At 42.9% G+C, this 18086-nt stretch overlaps 1 protein-coding gene across 2 annotated transcripts in view; it reads right to left on the bottom strand.

Annotated features, from left to right (window-relative positions):
* Positions 1 to 18086, bottom strand: part of LOC137620484 (ribosomal protein S6 kinase delta-1) — a 46264-nt gene that overhangs the window by 12922 nt on the left and 15256 nt on the right. Inside the window, exons 4-6 of one of the 2 annotated variants that reach the window (XM_068350648.1) lie at positions 16981 to 17045; positions 4734 to 5680; positions 2688 to 2717 (exon numbers count right to left, since the gene is read on the bottom strand). In XM_068350648.1, coding sequence (XP_068206749.1) covers positions 2688 to 2717; positions 4734 to 5680; positions 16981 to 17045 — 1042 coding nt within the window. The remainder of the gene's footprint in view (positions 1 to 2687; positions 2718 to 4733; positions 5681 to 16980; positions 17046 to 18086) is intronic. The other variant, XM_068350649.1, reaches the window with a different exon arrangement.

Genomic DNA, 18086 nt, shown 5'->3' on the forward strand with positions numbered 1-18086 from the left:
CTATCATACATAAAAGCGATTGCTTACATGCTAGCAAGATGTCAAAAAGCATCTGAATTATACGAAATATTTGAAACAAAAACACAAATACACAAGAGGTTCTATGGCATATCTTACTCTCATTTACTTCAAAGCAATACCAATGGTATAAGTACAATGGTCATTCCTCCTTATAAATGCCATGTAAAAAGATCAGAAAGATAATTAAAACTAATGCTTAATATGCTTTATGACACTCTGCAAAATAAATATAATCATAATATTAATAAGGAAAATAATAATCATAAACTGGTCATGACTGAGCTCATAAATTGTCATCACTCAGAACAAGAATTCGCTGGAACGAATGTCATACACAAGAACAAGTGTCACATACACAAGAACAAGTGTCACACACACAAGAACAAGTGTCACATACACAAGAACAAGTGTCACACACAAGATCAAGTGTCACACACAAGAACAAGTGTCACACACACAAGAATAGGTGTCGCGCACAGAAGAACAAGTATCGCACACAGAAAAACAAGTGTCATACATAAGAACAAGTGTCACACACACAAGAATAGGTGTCACACACACAAGAATAGGTGTCACACACACACAGGAACAAGTGTTACAGACACAAGAACAAGTGTCACACATATGAATAGATGTCACACACCCAAGAACAATTGTCACACACAAGAAGAAATGTCACACACACAAGAACAAGTGCCACACACAAAAGAATAAATGTCTCACACACAAGAATAGGTGTCACACATGAGAACAAGTGTCACACACACAAGAACAAGTGCAACACACAAGAACAAGTGTCACACACAAGAACAAGTGCAACGCACAAGAACAAGTGTCACACACAAGAACAAGTGCAACGCACAAGAACAAGTGTCACACACAATAACAAGTGTCACACACACAGGAATAGGTGTCGCACATAGAAGAACAAGTGTCGCACACAGAAAAACAAGTGTCATACATAAGAACGAGTGTCTCACACACACAAGAATAGGTGTCACACACACAAGAACAAGTATCACACACAAGAATAAATGTCCCAAACACAAGAATAGGTGTCACACACACAAGAACAAGTGTCTCACACACAAGAACAAGTGTCTCACACACACAAGAATAAATGTCCCAAACACAAGAATAGGTGTCAAAAACACAAGAACAAGTGTCACAAACACAAGAACAAGTGTCATACACAAAAACAAGTGTCACATACATAAGAACAAGTGTCACACACACAAAAATAGGTGCCACACACACACAAGAACAGGTATTACACACAAGAATAGGTGTCACACACACAAGAACAAGTGTCTCACACACACAAGAATAAGTGTCTCACACACACAAGAATAAATGTCACAAACACAAGAACAAGTGTCATACACAAAAACAAGTGTCATATACACAAGAACAAGTGTCACACACACAAGAATAGGTGTCACACACACAAGAATAAATGTCCCAAACACAAGAATAGGTGTCTCACACAAAAACAAGTGTCACATACACAAGAACAAGTATCACACACAAGAGTAGGTTCCTACACAGAAGAACAAGTGCCATACACAAGAACAAGTGTCACACACAAGAATAGGTGTCACACACACAAGAACAAGTGTCACACACAAGACCAAGTGTGGTCACAGTCAAATACCCAAGCAGCAAGTGTAAAGAGAGATGGAAGTGGTGGTGGGCAGGGCTACACTCAGGAACTGGCCACATAGTAAGGGTCTGAAAGTGTGCCAAGAATTCCTGCGTCCAACTGTACATCAAAGACAATAATTAATGTTCTTTGCCGTATTCCTTTAGCTCCATCTTTTCCTTTTACTTGTCATCCATTCTGTTTATTCTATCCTTAATATCAAACTCTTTTGCTTTACTTTATTCCTTCACTTACTTTTTTAAAAACAAATCCTTTGGGCGACCCCTACGAGATTATGTTAATGCAAATTTGTCACGTCCCTAAGCTGCTTTATATCCAATAGCAATCTATCGTGGATAATGCTGACAATTCAACACCTATTGCTTTATAAGAATGTACTACTAAAGAATAACAAAGCTATAGTATTCAAAGACCATAAAAGAATTTGTAAAGTTAGTGAGTAGGCCACGGGGAACTACTAACACTGTGGTGCTGAAGAATTTGATCACCTACGTGAAAACCACCCAAGATAATGAATGAAATGATGAAAGGCCTTCAATTGGCAGTTAAATGGATATTTCTAAGGCCCTCAAGTACTGTAACACACTGCTATAAATTGTTTTCTATAATTAAAAGTTGAAAATTCTTCGCAAAATCATATATTTGAAGCCCAAGGTATTTAAAAAGGACTGGCAGTATATCACTTCCCTCCATTATCATACATGAATACCAGCATACAATGATTAATGGAATAATTGTACAGTAACCTAACAAATTTCATTATACATTCCAACCTTGTTCACACTTTTGAGAGAGAGAGAGAGAGAGAGAGAGAGAGAGAGAGAGAGAGAGAGAGAGAGAGAGAGAGAGAGAGAGAGAGAGAGAATCTATCGCAAACTAAAAACTTACAATTTGCAACATGACTACAAAGTACATCACAAAAAAACGTCAAGCCTAATCTACAACATGAAAAGTACTCGTTTGTAATGGCATGCATATACGGCCTACCAAAACAAAAAATTACCTCTCTTTTTGGACTGATCCTCGGTAGTACCTGCGGCATGCAAATACAAAAAGTTTCAGACATTGAGCTTCGCTTCTCGATAAACACAAATAGTTAGTCACTCTGTGCACAGGCAAGGCGTTGCGACACGTTGACGTCTTTATCTGAAAGACGTCACCGTGACGCAATCGACAGTGTACTAAACAAAAATCTGGTGGCACTTTTGGTTAATAATGCAGACTAACACAAGAGAAAGTGTATAGACAAAACAAATGATTTCAGCGGCATATGCAATATTTAGAGAATGGATAAAGAGCTGATGCATTGTCTTCTAAACAGTGATCATAAACACATCTAATACAGTACCAGTTATTTCAAGTTTAAATAAGTACAATTTTAAAAACACTACCTACATTTTGTTTAGATAACAACAGTATAGATTAAGGCCTTTCAACTGAAAAATGGTTTACCTTGATGAACATAAAATAATACGATATATATTTTGTCACACTATACTGTACAGTAATTTGCTAAACTACGATGACAGACGTCAAAATGCCCCAAGAGTTTATTTATTTAGTGTACATCCTCAACACTAACAAATTTCCAAGAGTCTACAAAAAATAAACAACAAATAAGTCTAAGGAAAAACTCTTAAAATATATTACGGGGACAGAGGTATAATATACAGCAAGTGGAAATAGGGGACAGAAGAACGCTCCAAAGACCCTCGAGTAATGCCTACAGTGAACTGCATGAGGTACACTGACAGCAGTAACCAACCATCCTTCCTCCCGAGGCTAATATCTATAGAAGAACTTTCAATGTCGACATCGGTAATGACGGACTGATACTAGACTAGGAAACCAAGATATGGGATTCTGCCTCTAGCTGGGTAAAATTGAGAGAATTTTTCTTTAAAAGTTAAAAGTTGAAGTTGCGGGTTTAAGGTCTCCACTCAAACGATCTACATCATTCTGCTCGGGCGACCATAAGCCAGCAGGGACTATCACTAGCCCCCTCTAACCTTGCCCCAGGCGCCACCCTGGGGAGTACCCCCGGTAGAAGGTCTCACAATATCCGCGTCCTGGTGGGGACGCGAACTCGGGACCTCTGAAACAGAAGCCCGCGACACTACCAACCTAGCTATACTTTAAATTAATTTAACTGGGATCTTTTGTTCCAATGAGCAGTTCAATTTTTTTTCATGGTTAACTGATAGAATACATGACAGTAATCTTATTTATTGTTTCTTTGGAAATCTATTTCCATTTCAATAAAGTTTTCCTAACATTTTTTAATGCCCTGCCATTACCTGCTTTAAAGTCTAGTCTCTCCTTATACTGCTTATTCTTCTTGACAAATTTTCTTACCACATATATAAACAGTTCGCTACACAAAGCAAAATTGCTTATTCCAATTCAAGCAAATACAGTTGAGCTCACTTCCTTCTCTTCCATAACAATGAGTTAATAGTCAATTTACATTCCTTATATGTTGAAAGGTTACTTCTTTCTGCCTATCTACTAATATCAATCCATAAACTGCCCCGCAAATCTGTCGGTAAGGGTACAGTATTGCCATCTTCCATAATACCACAATTCACTCACTCATACGAACTCTATGGAGATTGTAAATTCACCTGAGGACATTTTTATAGCTCAAAACTGGTAACACTTGCATTCTTTGTTAAGAAATTCCAATTAACCTTTGCATATAATACAAAAAAAAACCTTTGCTATAAAAAATAACGGGTGGATAACGGGGAAGGGTGGGCTGTGGCACCCTAGCAGTACCAGCTGAACTCGGTTGAGTCCCTTGTTAGGATGGAAGGAATGTAGAGTAGAGGTCCCCTTTTTTGTTTTTGTTTCATTTGTTGATGTCGGCTACCCCCCAAAATTGGGGGAAGTGCCTTGGTATATGTACAGTATGTATGTATAAAAAATATAGCCTTGAGAATGTACCCAGATTTCAAGCAATGAAAACATTGGTTATGAAGTAATTTAGTAAGCTGAAAAAAAGACAACTGCAGTTAATCAAAATAGAGCAACCTAAGAGAAAACCTACCTTGGACACCTTGCAACAGAGTTCCGACACCTTCTCGGTACATATTGAGAGCTTGTTTGTAATCTTTTTTCTGCTCGTGCAGTTGCGCCTCCGATATTTGCTGAGCTGCTACGAATATATACTGGCTACTAGCCACCTCTTGAGGACTCGGCACTTTAGCCTTCGGTACGACAGGAATAACGGACTTTGTCAATGGCGTGAGAGGAGTCAGCGGAACGGAGTTCTTGCGACCGCCGATGCTGATCTTTCTGGATACGTCAATGGGCGGAAGAGGGTGACATCCCTTATCTTTAGCAGTCGCTGCATCGGAATGTTGCGCAGCACCTTCGTTTGGGTAAGGTCTCTGCTGGTGCTTTGGCGAATCGTGAACGGGATTCTCGTAGATGCAGCAAGGCTGCGACGAGACGCTCGAGAGAGAAGAGGCGGAGGGATGTCTCTCGCTTTGATTACGATTTGGATCTCTCTGGGTGTCGCAAGAATTTTCAGTATCAAAATTAAAAATGTCCTCCTCTACACTATTGTCATACAGCAAGTTCCAACTAAGGTCAACCCCCTTTCTTTCCTGATTCCTGGATGTTCCTGCACTATTATTTTGATAATTTTGCATTTGCGACTGTAATCCTCTAACGTCATTGTCGGTGGTCGTTTCTCTCGAGCTGTGTTTGATTTCCTTCGACAAAGGCGTTATTACGGATGAATTATTATGCATATTTTCATTACTTATAGTTTCGTCTCCTTTATTGCTAACTGCATCAACACCACGGGGCCTTGCATTCGACGATACATCGTAACTCACGGGAAACGCAGGCTCTAAACTTGTTGGACTTGTCGGAGAGTCCAAACTAGAGCACACGCTGAAGTCATCTTCAGTATCGCTCATCTGCGAATACAGTGACGACAGTCCTTGTATTCCGAGCGTAGATGCCAGGTGTTCGGCTTCTTTGGATCTAGAAAGGAATATAACGATCAATTAATTTCTTGTCAGGTATAATCAAGATATGCTAACATTAACTTAAAAAGATATTGATATAAATGAAACAGATCAAGGTAAACATTTTTAAATAAATAAATCTAATTATCCAATTGCTAAGGAATTATATAGAATATTACATAGTGTAAATTAATTATGGCACTTGCAGTATCTGCCATACATACATAAAAAAAATGCCATGGCAATTTTCATACATAATTCTTTAACATATGACTTTCCTGGCTTGTCCCAGAAACTAATAAGTCCTATTATTATTATTATTATTATTATTATTATTATTATTATTATCATTATTATTATTATTATTATTATTATTACTTGCTAAGCTACAACCCTAGTGGGAAAAGCAGGATGCTATAAGCCCAGGGGCCCCAAAAGTGAACATAGCCCAGTGAGGAAAGGAAACAAGGAAAAATAAAATATTCTAAGAACAGTAACAACATTGAAATGACAAATTTGTAATAATCTGTCATTTTTCTTCGCACACAAACAACACTATTTACATTGGGCACACTGTTTTAGGCAAAGCTGAACCAGCCATGACAACTCGAGCGAGGGACAACCTACTTTAAACCTTCTAATAAAATCATTACTTCATTTTTCATTATCAATGTATAATTGGTAATTATTCTAACGCCATTCTAAATATTTACAGGAAAACTCATTAACCTGGAACTACCTTTCTATAGTAACATTTGCTAAAACTTAACCCTTTTACCCCCAGGCTATTTGGAAATTTCCAACCCTTTACCCCCAGGGGTTAATTTTTTTCAAGCACATTTTGCAGTATATTTTCTTTAAAATTGCTCTAACAGCCTTAATTTTCGTCATAGAGAGGTCAGGTTGGTCTCATTCTCTTGGAAAATGCCTGAAGTTTCTCAAAAAATTATCAAAAATATGAAAAAAAATTTAAATAGCAGTTTTTTGCAAGAACGTACCGGTACGTCCATGGGGGTAAAGGTATGAGTTTTGTGAAACGTACCAGTACATCCTTTGGGGGTAAAAGGGTTAACCTGGAACCACCTTTCTACAGTAACATTTGCTAAAACTTAATCTCCCAACTTATTTTTGTAATTTCCATGCTCTTTACAAAGTCCTTAGCATCGTGCCAGCAAGCATCAAGCATCAGTATACAAAAATGAGAAACTGTTGGAACTTAGATATACGTCTACTTTAGGCTCTAGAGCCTTTAAATATGCGGCCCCGAGACTATATAATAAGCTCGCACGAAACATTCGAATGAGTGAAGACATTACGGCTTTCAAGAGGAAACTGAAGACTTTCTTATTCAAAAAATGTTATTTTTATTAGTAAAATAAATTTTTGAATATACTTACCCGATAATCATGTAGCTGTCAACTCCGTTGCCCGACAGAATTCTATGGAGGGATACGCCAGCTATCACAATACTAGAAGGGGGTGTACTTACCAGCGCCACCTGTGGCCAGGTACTCAAGTACTTCTTGTTGACACCTCCTCAATTATTCCTCGGTCCACTGGTTCTCTATGGGGAGGAAGGGAGGGTCGATTAAATCATGATTATCGGGTAAGTATATTCAAAAATTTATTTTACTAATAAAAATAACATTTTTCAATATTAAACTTACCCGATAATCATGTAGCTGATTCACACCCAGGGGGGTGGGTGAAAACCAGTGTACAAGATTAAAGGATAGCTAAGTATCCCATATTTCATATAACAGTTATCTCAAATAACAATGAAATAATAAGTACCTGGTAAGGAAGTCGAATTGAACCGTTACTCTGCCTCTTTTTTAGGTTCGTCTTCCTTACTGAGCGCAGCGTTCCTCTTGGAGGCTGAATCAACCCAAAGGTGCTAAAGTATATAGGGTTGCAACCCCTACTAAAGGACCTCTACAAAACCTCTAACCCAGGCGCTTCTCAAGAATGAATAGACCACCCGCCAAATCAAAAGGATGCAGAAGGCTTCTTAGCCTACCGTAACAACCATAAAAACAACAATAAAAGCATTCAAGAGAAAGGTTAAAAAAGGTTATGGGATTAAGGGAATGTAGTGGCTGAGCCCTCACCTACTACTGCACTCGCTGCTACGAATGGTCCCAGGGTGTAGCAGTTCTCGTAAAGAGACTGGACATCTTTAAGATAAAATGATGCAAACACTGACTTGCTCCTCCAATAGGTTGCATCCATTATGCTCTGCAGAGAACGGTTTTTATTAAAGGCCATCGAAGTAGCTACGGCTCTTACTTCGTGGGTCCTTACCTTCAGCAATGCAAGGTCTTCCTCCTTTAAGTGAGAATGGGCTTCTCTAATCAGAAGCCTTATATAATACGAAACCCCGTTCTTGGACATGGGCCTCGAAGGTTTCTTGATGGCACACCATAAGGCTTCTGACTGTCCTCGAATAGGTTTAGACCTCTTAAGATAATATTTGAGAGCTCTGACAGGGCAAAGAACTCTCTCTAGTTCGTTACCTACCATGTTGGAGAGGCTAGGTATTTCAAACGATCTAGGCCAAGGACGTGAAGGAAGTTCGTTCTTTGCTAGGAATCCGAGCTGAAAAGAACATGTTGCAGATTCGGTCGTGAAACCAATGTTCTTGCTGAAGGCATGAACCTCACTGACTCTCTTAGCTGTTGCAAGGCAGACGAGAAAAAGAGTCTTAAGGGTAAGGTCCTTGAAGGAAGCTGACTGGAGAGGTTCGAACCTAGATGACATAAGGAACCTTAAGACTACGTCTAGGTTCCAGCCTGGAGTGGATAGACGACGCTCTTTAGACGTCTCAAAAGACTTAAGAATGTCTTGAAGGTCCTTGTTGGAAGAAAGGTCCAAACCTCTGTGGCGGAGAACTGAAGCCAACATACTCCTATACCCTTTAATCGTAGGGGCTGAAAGGGATCTCTCATTCCTAAGATGTAGAAGGAAGTCAGCTATTTGGGTCACAGAGGTATTGGTAGAGGATATTGAATTGGCTCTACACCAGCTTCGGAAGACTTCCCACTTAGATTGGTAGACTCTACGAGTGGAAACCCTTCTTGCTCTGGCAATCGCACTGGCTGCCTCCTTCGAAAAGCCTCTAGCTCTAGCGAATCTTTCGACAGTCTGAAGGCAGTCAGCCGAAGAGCGTGGAGGTTTGGGTGCAACCTGTCTACGTGAGGTTGACGTAGAAGGTCCACTCTTAGAGGTAGAGTCCTGGGGATGTCGACTAGCCATTGAAGTACCTCTGTGAACCATTCTCTTGCAGGCCAAAGGGGAGCAACCAGCGTCAGCCGTGTCCCTTCGTGCGAGATGAATTTCTGCAGAACTTTGTTTATTATCTTGAACGGTGGGAATGCGTAAAGGTCGAGATGGGACCAGTTCAGTAGAAAAGCATCCACATGAACTGCTGCAGGGTCTGGAACAGGGGAACAGTACAGCGGAAGTCTCTTGGTTATGGAGGTGGCAAACAGATCTATGGTAGGTTGACCCCACAAGGTCCAAAGTCTGTTGCACACACTCTTGTGGAGGGTCCATTCCGTGGGAATGACCTGATTCCTTCTGCTTAGGCGATCTGCTGAGACGTTCATATTGCCCTGAATGAACCTCGTGACCAGAGTGAGGTTTGGGAATGACCTGATTCCTTCTGCTTAGGCGATCTGCTGAGACGTTCATATTGCCCTGAATGAACCTCGTGACCAGAGTGAGGTTTAGACCTCTTGACCAAATGAGGAGGTCCCTTGCGATCTCGAATAGGCTCCTCGAATGGGTCCCTCCTTGCTTGGAGATGTAAGCCAAGGCTGTGGTGTTGTCTGAGTTCACCTCCACCACTTTGCCTAGCAGGAGGGACTTGAAGTTCAGCAGGGCTAAATGAACTGCTAGTAGCTCCTTGCAGTTGATGTGGAGCAATCCCTGTTCCTCGTTCCACGTTCCCGAGCATTCCCGTCCGTTCAAGGTCGCACCCCAGCCCGAGTCCGATGCATCTGAGAAGAGATGAAGATTGGGGGTCTGAATAGCCAACGATAGGCCCTCCCTGAGAAGGAGATTGTTCTTCCACCACAGGAGAGTGGTCTTCATCTCTTGGGTGATTGGGATAGAGACTGCTTCGAGAGTCGAACCCTTGTCCCAATGAGCTGCAAGATGGAATTGAAGAGGGCGGAGGTGGAGTCTCCCTAGCTCGACGAACAGGGCCAGTGATGAAAGGGTCCCTGTGAGACTCATCCACTGTCTCACCGAGCAACTGCTCCTCTTCAGCATGCTCATGATGCACTCTAGGGCTTGGCTTATCCTGGGGGCCGATGGAAAAGCCCGAAAATCCTGACTCCGAATCTCCATTCCCAGGTACACAATGGATTGGGAGGGAATGAGCTGAGACTTTTCTATATTGACTAACAGACCCAGTTGTCTGATTAAGTCCAAAGTCCAGTTGAGATTCTCCAGACAGCGACGACTCGTGGAGGCTCTCAACAGCCAGTCGTCTAAGTAGAGGGAGGCTCTGATGTCCGATAAGTGTAGGAATTTTGCTATATTCCTCATCAGATGAGTGAACACCATAGGAGCTGTGCTTAGGCCAAAACACAGGGCTTGGAATTGGTAGACAACCTTTCCAAAAACGAATCTCAGGAAAGGTTGGGAGTCTGGATGAATAGGAACGTGAAAGTAGGCATCTTTCAAGTCCAACGAGACCATCCAGTCCTCCTGTCTGACCGCTGCTAGGACCGACTTCGTCGTCTCCATCGTGAACGTCTGCTTGGTGACATACGCGTTGAGCGCGCTGACGTCCAGCACCGGTCTCCAACCTCCTGTCTTCTTGGCCACAAGAAAGAGACGGTTGTAGAAGCCCGGGGATTGATGGTCCCGGACTATAACCACTGCCTTCTTCTGCACAAGTAGCGACACCTCCTGGTGCAATGCTAGCCTCTTGTCCTCTTCTTTGTAGTTGGGAGAGAGGTTGATGGGAGATGTGGTCAGAGGTGGTTTGAGGCAGAATGGAATCCTGTAACCGTCCCTCAGCCAACTGACAGACTGGGCGTCTGCACCTCTCTTCTCCCAGGCTCGCCAGAAGATCTTGAGTCTGGCTCCTACTGCTGTCTGGAGATGCGGAGAGTCAGTTTTTTCCTTTAGATGTCTTGGAGCCTTTCCTAGACTTGCTCCTGTAAGAGTCTGGACGGGAGCTTCCTCGGCTGGGGGCTCTACCACGAAAGGGCGGTATGAACCTCGTAGCAGGGGTATCAGCCACTGGGGAGCGATAAGTCTTGGGGACTGAGGTAGCAACCTTAGACTTACGAGCCGATGAGGCTACAAGATCGTGTGTGTCCTTTTGTATCAGGGCAGCAGACAAGTCCTTAACCAGCTCTTCGGGGAAGAGGAACTTCGAGAGCGGAGCAAAAAGGAGTTGTGACCTTTGACAAGGTGTAATGCTGGAGGAAAGGAAGGTACACAGCTGTTCCCTTTTCTTCAAAACCCCTGATACAAACATCGACGCAAGCTCACCAGATCCATCCCTAATGGCCTTATCCATGCAGGACATTAATAGCATGGCAGAATCCTTGTCCGCAGGAGAGGTCTTCTTGCTGAGGGCCCCCAGGCACCAGTCTAGAAAGTTGAACATCTCAAATGCTCTAAATACTCCCTTCAGTAAGTGATCAAGGTCTGAGAAGGTCCAGCAAACCTTAGAGCGCCTCATTGCAGTTCTCCGAGGCGAGTCTACCAGACTTGAGAAGTCAGCCTGGGCAGAGGCAGGTACTCCCAAGCCTGGTGCTTCTCCTGTGGCATACCAAACGCTCGCTTTCGAAGTGAGCTTAGTCGGAGGGAACATGAAAGAAGTTTTGCCAAGGTGTTGCTTAGTCTGCAGCCACTCCCCTAAGATCCTTAACGCTCTCTTAGAGGACCTTGCTAGGACTAGCTTAGTATAGGTGGACTTAGCTTGTTGTATGCCCAGCGAAAACTCAGATGGCGGAGAGCGGGGAATAGCAGAGACAAAGTGGTCTGGGTAAACCTCCCTAAGCAGAGCCAAGACCTTACGAAAGTCAATAGACTGTGGAGAAGGCTTGGATTCATCCACGTCTGACGAGGGATCCAGGTGTGCCGCCTCATCATCAGACGCCTCATCACCAGAGTGTAGCGAAGAGATCGGACAAGAATGCTGAACAGCAGAGTCAGAACGAGTAGGAACAATATTAGTGGTTTCCTCTTCAAGTAACTGTTGAGGAAAAACCTGAGGCTCAGACTGCAAAGGCTGAATAAAAGACGAAGCAGAAGGAAGGCGCATGGGTGGAGGAGGCTGACTCCTAGCATGAGTGGTTGAACCCAAGGGTTGCGCTTGCTGAGCTGTTGGCGGAAGCGGAGTAGCAAGTTCCTGTTCCTGTGGTGTGAGCGGAGCGCGATGAGGTAGAGGCTGCGCAGAACAAGGTAAATGTCTCGCAAGCTGAGGCTCCTGAGGCGCAAGGCTAAGGTGTAGTGGTGCTTGCCTTGTGGAGGGTTGAGCTCGCTGCAGCGAGAGCTGAGGAGACTGACTCATGGACGGGAGAGGTTGTTGTACCTCAACCGAGTGTTGCACCACTGGTGGAGCAGCAAGTGGAGGCGGAGGAAGAGAGGTATAATCCTCCTGATCCCATTGTAAAGGTTGCCTTAAAGAAGGCGGAGGCTGAACACCACTGGGAACAGCAAACTCAGAACAAGGCTCAACATCGTACGCCTGGCAGGTGGTACTGCGATCAGGCGGAGCGAGCGCAGGCGGAGCGAGCGCAGGCGGAGCGAGCGCAGGCGGAGCGAGCGCAGGCGGAGCGAGCGCAGGCGGAGGGAGTGTAGGCGGAGGCGGAGGCGCAACACTCTCAGCCCGACACTCACGCATCAAGTCCGAAAGCTGTGCTTGCATGGACTGTAGAAGAGTCCACTTGGGGTCGGCAGAAACTACAGTAGGCTGAGGTAAAGCCTTAACAGTCGAGCTCTGTTGTGGCAGAACCTTACTCCTCTTGGGCGGAGTGCAGTCGACAGATGACTGCGGCGAGTCAGAGCTGAGCCAATGACTGCAACCTGGCTGAGCACTCGCGGACTGGACTCTGCGTTTAAGTGGTCTCGAGACCTGAGACCAACGTTTCTTCCCTGACAGTTGATCAGCGGACGAGAAAAAGACGGGCTCAATCGTCTGCAGGTGGGAGTGACGGTCTTTGGAAGACACGCCCGCAACCACCGAGGATACTTCTGTGCGCCTAACAAGGCCTGCCGAACCCTTATGCCCTTCGACATTGCTTCTCCCCTGGGCTTGGGAGCTTGCAAGAGGTCCCGGACTGGGAGGACGACTGGCTCGCACAGAAGTATCCTCACGCACCACACTGGCACTGACACTAGCACTTGGCACTGCACTGACACTAGCACTCGTCACAGCACTGGCACTAATTCCACCCACTGCACTCTTGACCTTAAGTTCCTTGACTTCGGCCATCAGAGACTTATGATCACTTACCACTGACTCTACTTTATCGCCTAAGGCCTGAATAGCACGCAAAACAACAGACATATCAGGCGGAGGGCAAACAGTAGGTTCGGGGGTAGCCACTACAGGGGTAGGAAAAGGTAGGGGATCATGAGGTGAGGAAAAAAGTGAAGAGTGAGAAGAACTCCTCCTAACTCTACCTCTCTCTAACTTAGTTGAATATTTCAAAAGACGGACAAATTCCAGTTCCGAAAGTCCGGCGCATTCCTCACATCAATTTTCTAACTGACAGGGCCTGTCCCTACAGTCAGAACAAGCGGTGTGAGGATCTACCGAGGCCTTCGGAATACGCCTATTGCAAGACCTACATCGTCTATGGGAGGGGGCTTGCGAAATGTCAGACATCTTGAATCCAAAGAGTTAGCCAAAGGGGGTTCCAAAATCAAGCAAAAGATCGTTAACCGTTAATCAGGACTATATAAAAGCTATCTAGCTAATATAAGAAGGTTTCCAGTAAAGCGACAGCCGAAATCTGAGAGAATACTTCACCAATTAGCCGTGAAAATACTCGAAGATCATAAGCGTATCCCAGAACGTCTTGCCGGAAGCACGACAGAGGAATAATTGAGGAGGTGTCAACAAGAAGTACTTGAGTACCTGGCCACAGGTGGCGCTGGTAAGTACACCCCCTTCTAGTATTGTGATAGCTGGCGTATCCCTCCATAGAATTCTGTCGGGCAACGGAGTTGACAGCTACATGATTATCGGGTAAGTTTAATATTGAAAAATCATACAACAGTGATGATTTAACCCTTTTACCCCCAGGCTATTTGGAAATTTCCAACCCTTAACCCCCAGGGGTTATTTTTTTCAAGCACATTTTGCAGTATATTTTTTTTAAATTGCTCTAACAGCCTTAATTTTTGTCATAGAGAGGTCAGGTTGGTCTCATTCTCTTGGAAAATGCCTGAAGTTTCTCAAAATATTATCAAAATTATGCAAAAAGAAATTTTAATAGCAGTTTTTTCCAAGGACGTACCGGTACGTCAATGGGGGTAAAGGGATGAGTTTTGTGAAACGTACCAGTACGTCCTTTGGGGGTAAAAGGGTTAACAGTAAATGAACAATACGTGATCTGAAACGATAAATACTTAGAACGATCAAGGTAAAACAACAGCGGAGGTTCTGTAGAGAGCAGGGTTCTCCCTGCTGTATGGGACCGGAAAAGCAGCCATCAAAGTAAATAAAGTAAGTAAGATTAATACTTTAATCTTGCTCTTACAAACATTATGGATCAAATCATTGTACTGTATACCACCACAGATTCATAAGAATCAAAAACTAATTTTCATTGAATTTGATTTCATTTCAACTTCAAACCTCTGAATATTTCTTCTAAAGTTATCCTCAACTCAAGGATTTTCTGTCTGTTTTCAATTTGGAAACAACTCCAGAAATTCTTTCCACGCAAATATCAAGCACAATGCACTGACAGCCCTCTAAATTTGGGTCATGGGGACCAACACTGGGAGGTTATTAAAGGTTTAAAGGCCGCTCATGAATGGCAGAGGCAAGGGACTGTGACATTGTCCTAGAGACTGACCATATATACATAGGATCAGCGCCCAAGCCCCCTCTCCACCCAAGCTAGGGCCAGGCAATGACTGCTGATGACTTAGCAGATAGACCTATAGGCTCTCCCAAACCCCTCATCCTTAGCTCACAAGGATGGTAAGGTTGTAGCAACCAAAGGAACTAATGAATTTGAGCGGGACTTAGAACCCAGTCTGGCGTTCACCAGTCAGGGATGTTACCACATCGGCCACCTTAGATGTGGGGAATGAACTGTGGGTTTTGTAGCCTAATCTCTGATCCAGGGATTAATGGAAGACCCCTGTAACCATATTTCCCTAGCATAGAATCAGTTATCCTGACAAATTCTATAATAAATGAAAACTCAACTAAAAGCAGGTTGTAGAGGAATTACTATATGAACTTTGCATAATGGGTACTACTCTTTTCCCTTCTTTTATTAGTAAATCCTTTGGACGAGCCTTAAAAGATCCTGCAAATACGACTCAGAAGTACCATTAATCTGATTATTAAGGAAATATTTGTACTATATATAAATGAGTTGAAAACGAAAACGGTAAATTTTGAATTTAGCCAACTGAGAAGAGGCCAAAGAGAACGTGTTGAGAGTAAAAAGGCTAAAATCAAAGCAGCCAAAGACAAAAGGATCCTGTAAAGTACACCAAGTACCATCTCAAGTCAGCAGAAGCAGTGACCTCTAGGGAGAAAAAAACAAACTTCATAATAACCCTTTTACCCCCAGGCTATGTTGAACTTTCAAGCACATTTTGCTATCTTTTTTTTAAATTGGTCTAACAGCCTTAATTTTTGTCATAGAGAGGTCAGGTTGGTCTCATTCTTTTGGAAAATGCCTGAAGTTTCTCATAAAGTTATCAAAAATATGCAAAAACATGTAAATAACAGTGTCTTGCAAGAACGTACCGGTACGTCCATTGGGGGTGAAAGGGACAATGTACGACGAGTTACCAGAGGGGAAAGAATTAGCAGAGAATTTTTTTATTTAAGGTCAAGAAGTTCTCGGTTCAAGTGAACTGTAAATTACTGTGTGACTAACAGGTATGAGTCATAAAATGAAACACTTGAAAATGCAGGTATTTAAAAATTCACATAAACTCAAAAGTTATAATAGTATATAGCATAGTTCTCTTGCTTGAGGATACTCTCGGGCACTCTATTCTATCTTACACCTCTTCTTCTTGTTTTGTTAAAGTTTTTATAGTTTATATATGAAGGATGTATTCTAATGTTACTATTCTTAATATATTTTAATTGTTAATTACTTCTCTTGGAGTTTATTTCCTTATTTCCTTTTCTCACTAGGCTATTTTCCCTGTTGGAGACATTGGGCTTATAGCATCTTGCTTTTCCAAGTAGGGTTGTAGTTTGGCAAATAATAATAATAATAATAATAATAATAATAATAATCACATAGAATATCAAATCTACTGTACACGATATAACTGCACTAATGTACAATCAAAAATAGTCAAAAAAGGACAGATGCCCAACCTCACATACATAAAAAAATATTATCATAACTTCAAAAATTCAATGTGTTACTTATGACATTGATGAGTTATACATACATACATATACCAAGGCACTTCCCCCAATTTTGGGGGGTAGCCGACAGCAACAAATGAAACAAAACAAAAAGGGGACCTCTACTCTCTACGTTCCTCCCAGCCTAACAAGGGACTCAACCGAGTTCAGCTGGTACTGCTAGGGTGCCACAGCCCACCCTCCCCCGTTATCCACCACAGATGAAGCTTCATAATGCTGAATCCCCTACTGCTGCTACCTCCTCGGTCATCTAAGGCACCGGAGGAAGCAGCAGGGCCTACCAGAACTGCGTCACAATCGCTCGCCATTCATTCCTATTTCTTAAAGCGTGCTAGAAATAGGAATGAATGGCGAGCGATTGTAACGCAATTCCGGTAGGCCCTGCTGCTTCCTCCGGTGCCTTAGATGACCGCGGAGGTAGCAGCAGTAGGGGATCCACCATTATGAAGCTTCATCTGTGGTGGATAACGGGGGAGGGTGGGCTGTGGCACCCTAGCAGTACCAGCTGAACTCGGCTGAGTCCCTTGTCAGGCTGGGAGGAACGTAGAGAGTAGAGGTCCCCTTTTTGTTTTGTTTCATTTGTTGATGTCGGCTACCCCCCAAAATTAGGGGGAAGTGCCTTGGTATATGTATGTATGTATAACTCATCAAAGTCATAAGTGACACAATGAAGTTTTCAAAAAGATTACCTAGACATGAAACATTACCTTCCTTTCGAGTCTTTCCTCTTGACTGGGCTATCATTGTGTCTTTTGCCATCACTATCGTCACTCTGAAATAATAAACATCAATATGAGAACTCAATATATCACATAGAGGTAGTTGTCGACTTACGACCCATGCGACTTGTGACTGGTCAAATTTACGATCATTTTAGCGACTGTGATCAAGTCGCAAGTCTGTCAGAAATAGTACACTAGTAGGACAGATATTTCTTTAGAAATCTTTTATAGTTAACTAATTTCTCTTGGTAATTTAGTACTTCCTTTTACTGATTACAAAATCACAAACCGTAAACAAACAAAAAATTTTAATAATTGTCTAACCACAATGGGAACAACTAACACTTGTTCAAATATAAATCAACAAATGAAATCTTATAAGCAATTTGTATTTTTCCTAAATAAACAAAACGAGTTCTTTGAAATAGGGAAGGGCTTGATCAAGGGTGGAGTAACCGTCGACATCATTAATGAGGTGTTAACAATAAGGAGACAGCATGGGCGAGAAGTCCCACCCACTTTCCTGTCAAAAACTCAGGACTGTGGCCTGATTGGTGTTTGCCAGACTGGGGATCGAGTCCCGCTCAGACTCGTTAGTGCCTTCAGTGTCTGCAACCTTACCATCCTTGTGAGCTAATGATGGGGGATTTGGGGGAGCCTGTAGGTCTATCTGCTGAGTCATCAGCAGCCATTGCCTGGCCCTACTTGGTCCTAGCTTGGGTGGAGAGGGGGCTTGGGCGCTGATCATACGTATATATGGTCAGTCACTAGGGCATTGTCCTGCCTGATAGGGCAATGCCACTGTCCCTTGCCTCTGCCATTCATGAGTGGCCTTTAAACCTTTAAACTGAGAAAGGTGCTTGACTGAGAAAACAGAGAAACTTAATATGTAAAAGACTCAGGTTTGCATATCATTGAAAATCACTAATTAAAGTCATTTGTATTTTTCCCAGGTTTGTATTCTATCTATTCTATATACCAAGGCACTTCCCCCAATTTTGGGGGGTAGCCGACAAACAAATGAAGCAAAGAGGATCTTTCCTCTCTACACTCCTCCAAGCCTGACGAGGGACTCAACCGAGTTCGGCTGG

This window comes from Palaemon carinicauda, chromosome 27 (assembly GCF_036898095.1).
Source record: "Palaemon carinicauda isolate YSFRI2023 chromosome 27, ASM3689809v2, whole genome shotgun sequence".
Lineage (NCBI taxonomy): Eukaryota > Metazoa > Arthropoda > Malacostraca > Decapoda > Palaemonidae > Palaemon > Palaemon carinicauda.